The sequence below is a fragment of the Otolemur garnettii genome, unplaced genomic scaffold (assembly GCF_000181295.1).
Source record: "Otolemur garnettii isolate 467f Iridium unplaced genomic scaffold, OtoGar3 scaffold00025, whole genome shotgun sequence".
In the NCBI taxonomy this organism is placed as follows: domain Eukaryota; kingdom Metazoa; phylum Chordata; class Mammalia; order Primates; family Galagidae; genus Otolemur; species Otolemur garnettii.
The window spans coordinates 3,750,830-3,756,279 of record NW_003852420.1 but is presented as its reverse complement, the minus strand read 5'-3'; the positions used below and the strand labels follow the sequence as shown (position 1 = coordinate 3,756,279).

The following is a 5,450-nucleotide window of genomic DNA, read 5'->3' as shown; positions in this document are numbered from 1 at the left end:
ATGCAATGTCCTTTCAGACCCCTACATGTCCAGCCTCCCCGCTCACCTCACCTTCTGGAAATCAGCATGCCTCCTCCCCCTTAGCACTCTGCCTCAGCCCCTGGAGGCACCTTGCTTTTTGTTTGAAATTCCCCTGTAGGAGTCTTTTCACCTCCACCAGGTTAGGAGAGCTCCAAGGGCAAAGTCCAGACCTCTTGCAGCTCTGCATAAGACAGGCTCTCAACTCATACCAGCTGGATGTATTTAAAGTCCAGCATCTTCAAAAAGGGCTCAAACTCCCCTTCCTCTCCTCATCTGACTCCTCACATAGTCAGATAGTGAAGTTTGTAAACTCATCCTAGAGAAAATGCTACATCCTCATTGCTGAATATCACTAAGGTTACCTTTGATGTACTATCTTTGGAAAGCTATACACCATCACCAGAGCCTAGTCTACCCATCAAAGCAATTTTTCTAGGATGAGTTTGCAAACATAATTGTTCAACCTCACATGACAACATCACTCATTCCAGATGGTCATTCCAGAAAAAGTTTCAAAATTGCTTTGAAGAGTAGACTAGGTTCAGGCATCAGTGCATAGTTTCCCAAGGGGAGTGTCTCTTTTTTTTTTTTTTTTTTTTTTGACAGCTGAATTCAACTTTTTATTGAACACATTACAAAAAAGATTTAGTCAAAAATATCAAAGCCCATGTCATCATCAGATTACTCAAATTTTTGTTTCTTTGCTTCCACTTTCTTCTCCTCAGTCAGGGTAGCAGCAGTGGAGGGGGCAAGACCTCCTGCTGGTGCAGCACCAGCTGCTGGAGCAGGTCCACCAGCCCCTACATTGCAGATGAGGCTACCAATGTGGACATTGGCCAGGGCCTTTGCAAACAAGCCAGGCCAAAAAGGTTCAACATTTATACCAGTTGCTTTAATGAGGGCATTTATCTTATCCTCTGTGAGGGTCACCTCATTATCATGCAAAATGAGGGCTGAGTAAACATAGGTGAGCTCTGAGATGGAGGCCATGGCATGAGTGAGTACTGAGATAGCGCTGGGAGTATCTCAAAGGTGGTCGTGGTGATATTCAGCAATGATGTAGGATAGCATTTTTTCTAGGATGAGTTTGTGAACTTAATTGTCTGACCTTGTACAGGGCTCCAGTTTTTCAAAGGAGCACTAGCAGACTTCAACTCCCAAATTCTTTCTTAAGCTTGCCCCCTCTGCTTTACAGGATCACCCACACAACTTTGAATTTCTCCTAGAAGCCTGCATAGAAATAGGTGACTTAGTAAACATTCAATAGCATATTTTATGCTCAAATTCCTCATTCACATGGCACAGAAAAGAAAAAAAATTATAAAAACAATGATACTACCACTGTAGAGGTTCAGCTTCCAAAGGAGATGTTAGAAGATTGCTTTTGACAGAGGCCCTCATGAGGAGTTTGAGCTTCCCATGGCACATGTAACTGTGAGTAAAAAGCCCCTGAAGCATTTGGGCATAATTTTCTCTCTTAATAAAAGATTAATTCCCTTGTAAAAGGCTGGATGGGGACCACTTATTACTTGTTAGTGTGGTCATTCCATTTCCCCATGCCTGCTCTGACCTGCTCTTGAAAGCTTTATAATGTGCCATCAGGGGGTCATTCCAGGGGCTAGGATGCAAGTGAAACCAAAGGAAAGGCTTGAGGGGTCCAGAAGAAGATGCCACAGTCTGACACTCTTGCTTTCATCGATGGGTTTCAAGTCTATCTGTCAGTCTCCAAATGGCTTTCCCATCCTGGGGTTCTGTACGGCACAATCAACATGTTCTAAACATACCTCCCGTCTGCCCAGGAGATCATCCCCCTAGTTTAGGGTCTGGCCAGTTTCTGATAATGGTAGCAGCTGCCACCATTCTTTGAAAACTTGCTAATACACAGGCACTATGCTTGGCATATCCATAGAGTTATATGCTTTAATACTCATAAATGCTGAGGCAAACATCTGTGTTATTATTATAAATCTACAATCAATAGTACTACATATTATAAGTTATAGAATTATATATCACTAAAGTAATTGTTTAATAAAAGGTAAAATAGAATGTGAATTAAATAATAATAATCATTATTTCACGATTTAGCTTGAAAAGATCATCCTGGGTCCATCAACTAATAAGATCTCAAAACCGAATTTGCATCTAGGCTTTTCCAACTCTCAAGTTTTTGCACAAGACTACCCGGCTATACCACCTGTCTGTCCATCTTTAAAGGTCAAGTTGAAATGGTCAACTCCCTACTTGAAGAGCTTTTTTTGGTGACAACAAAGCTAACTGAGAACATTGTCCATCCTTCCATAAAATTTTTATATATGTAAATGTGTAACGCCGAATCCTTCCAAGGCCTCATGTTGTCAAAATCAGAAGAAGCACCAGTTAGCCTCATATCTAAAAATTGTAGAAGAGTAGCTAAAACATGTTAGAAAGCTCTTCAAAAAATGCCACAGATAGAAGCCAGTCATTAAACTTTATGCCAAATATCTTTAAATCAGAAAATAGGTTTTTCATCTTTGTTTCCTTTTCCCTTCTCTCTCTCTCTCTCTGCATAAATATGTACATATGTAAAAAGACAGTAAACATTGAATGAAAGGCAGAACTGTGTGGGACTGGGTTGATCATACAAGTATAAATGTACTTTTTGCCATTTTTTTTTTAAGTACGTTCAGGGGTAGTTCTCTTCCACTGTTCCTAGGTAAAAACTTAGCAGTGCCCTTGACTCATCACAATTATGTAATAAAAATAATTCCCCATCACTTAAATCAGAAGAATAATTAAAATTTCTAGTTCTTGTAAATGTCAAAGCTTATCAACATGATTCAGAATTTTGGCCAATCCTCTCACCTAGGCCAGACCTGTAGCTAGACTGTTACTGAGGGAGGGTGGGAGCTCCAGGAAGCTAATTTTTTGTATTTGGCTTTCTACATTGTTTTGACTCTTGTAGGCTTACATCATGGGAAAGGGTATTGGAAAATTATACCTGAAACTCTTATGAATTGCCTCTGTACTTTTGGATAACAAATACAATGTATAGCCATATATTGTCTAATAACATTTAAAATTCAATGTAGCAAATATTTTTTAAAAACTCAAAACAGGCCAGGATCTTGTGGCTCATGGCTGTAATCTAGCACTCTGAGAGGCTGAGGCTGGTGGATTCCTTGAGGTCAGGAGTTTGAGACCAGCCTGAGCCAAGAGGCATACCCCATCTCTACTAAAAATAGAATAACTAGCCAAGTGTCATGGTGTGAAATATCCCCAACTACTCTAGAGGCTGAGGCAGAAAGATCACTTGAGCCCAAGAGTTTGAGGTCGCTATGAGCTGTGGTGATGCCATGGTACTCTACCTAGGGCAATAGAATGAGACCCTGTCTCCAAAAAAAGAAAAACAAACAAACCAAAAAACCCTTAAAATAACACAAATAAAAAAATCCTACTGTCCCAAATGACCACAGCTAATATTTGAACATGTACCATTAATATTTCATTTTCATCTATAGATATCACATATGTTGCAAATGCATTTTTTAAGGAATGGTACTTTCTTTAGACTGTTGTGAAACCTTAGCAATGACCTTTCTGTGCTATATAATTCTTGACTACAGTAAATAAATATAAACCATGTATCCTGTGTTGACAATAACTAAAACTTCTTTGCTTTTTACCAATATACCAGAAGGTAGTAAAGAATAGAGGCTAGACTCTTGGGATCATTACAGTATCCCCCCAGTTATTAACCAACTGCCCTATAGTAAATGAAATCATTAATGTTTCTAGGCATCACTTTTCTAATATGTAAAATAAGGAAAATGTAGTAACTTTCCTCATAGTGTTGTCAAGTGTAAAGCATGTCACTTCCTATATGGTTAATGTCAGAATAGTGTCCAGCAAAAGTTTAAGTTCTATACAACTAATGCTATGAAGATGAAGAGGCTGCTGCCACAGCTGCTGACATTCTCATCCAGTGAAAAATTCTGTTCTCTAGAAGCTTGTAATTTAGTTTGTGGTATAAAATAAATGTGAACCAGACAATTAAAAAATATTTAGGTATTGGTCACTTAAGCAAGGTAGAGAAAGCTTAAAGGGAAATAGGTCACAATCGGTTTTTCTGATAATAAACAGGATAAAATTTGAAAGAATTTGAGCCCATTTGAGTCACATAAACATAGCCTATTTAGTTGTTGTGATTTTCTGGGTCTTTTTCATGCACCCTAAAATTCAACCAGTTTTGTAGGATAAAGTGAGGACAGCCAACTGGTCTTAGCTAGATAAATAAACACACTTCTCCCTCCTGTGAAAGCCGCATGTGACCCCTGCTGGCTCTGCAGCCCACTGCACATCCTTGGGAGACTTGTCTTTGATTAGGGGATATAAAAAATAAAACTTGAAACCGGAGTACTGGCCTCATTCCCTCCTCCACGGTTATTTCCCAGGGTATCCCCCAAAACTGGAGTGTCTGGGTTATCTCCTCTAACAGTGAGAGGACTAAAAAGCACTGGGGTAGATGGGGGAGCCTCAGAATTAAGAAATGAGGATTCTTCAGGTAGAAGCTGTCAGGATGTGGAAGAGATGGGCTAAGAAATCTTGAGAGGCAATTAATGAACATGAGCCAAGATGTTCTCACCATATTGGTCTGAATGTTTGCACACTTTTTGCTTCCCCTTAATTACTTCCTTTTTGCCCACTGGGTCTGGTTGTTGAAACATGATTAGTTTCTCAAGGAAAAAAAAAAAAGTAAAGTGAGAGCATTCTGCCAGAAGTATTGTAAGCAATGTTATGAAATAGTCAGGGCTAGATGTGGCTCCACACATCTTGGAGACACTTAGTTGTGGTTCCTCTAGGTGGGTAGTTTTTAATCCTGGTTGCATTATTAGAATTGTTTGAGAATTTTTCAAAAAGTCTAATGCCCAGGCTGAACCAAGACATTCATATTTTCAAGCACTCCCTGAGTTATCTCCATGTGCAGTCAAGGACGAGAATCTGAGCTGTCTGCAAGACCTGGAGAGTCCAGCCCCACCCAGACAAGCATATTCCTTTTCTGCCTACTAAAGCCAGACATCTCAGCTAAGGTCCTTGGTCACAAGAGGACAGAATGAGGTATGGGGAGTGGGACTGAGACGTGGTGAAGAGGAATAGGACTAGTTTTGTGGTCAGAAAGTTCTGCATTCACATTCCAGTCCTGTCACACAATTTTTAGCTTCATGGATTCGAATCAGTTACTAAGCCTCCATCTCCTTTTTTGTTCATTCAACAGGAATAATACTAGTACCAACTTTGCACTGGTTTTATAAGGATTACAGGGGAGGTATGAAAAGTGCCTACAATAATGCCTGACATATAATAAGGGCTCAATGTACTTGTTATTTGAATAAAGACAGGAAACAGTGATACCACAGTTACAGGACCGCACATTTCAAATGAATATATGC

The 5,450-nt window shown here is 39.7% G+C and overlaps 1 protein-coding gene across 2 annotated transcripts; it reads right to left on the bottom strand.

Moving 5' to 3' along the window:
• Positions 1–702: 702 nt before the first annotated feature.
• Positions 703–1,011, bottom strand: LOC111724672 (60S acidic ribosomal protein P1-like). Of its 2 annotated transcripts, XM_023512236.1 has the most exons (2): positions 941–1,011; positions 703–865 (listed from the first exon to the last, which is right to left on the bottom strand). In XM_023512236.1, exons 1-2 carry the CDS (start codon positions 1,009–1,011, stop codon positions 703–705), a joined length of 234 nt encoding a protein of 77 aa, XP_023368004.1. The 2 variants fall into 2 exon arrangements, with proteins under 2 accessions (XP_023368004.1, XP_023368003.1); XM_023512235.1 differs by having other exon boundaries at positions 703–1,011.
• Positions 1,012–5,450: the final 4,439 nt, after the last annotated feature.

Bases quoted from the DNA above. Each gene is read 5' to 3' on its own strand.
- LOC111724672 (XM_023512235.1), bottom strand. From the start codon at position 1,011: ATGGCCTCCATCTCAGAGCTCACCTATGTTTACTCAGCCCTCATTTTG.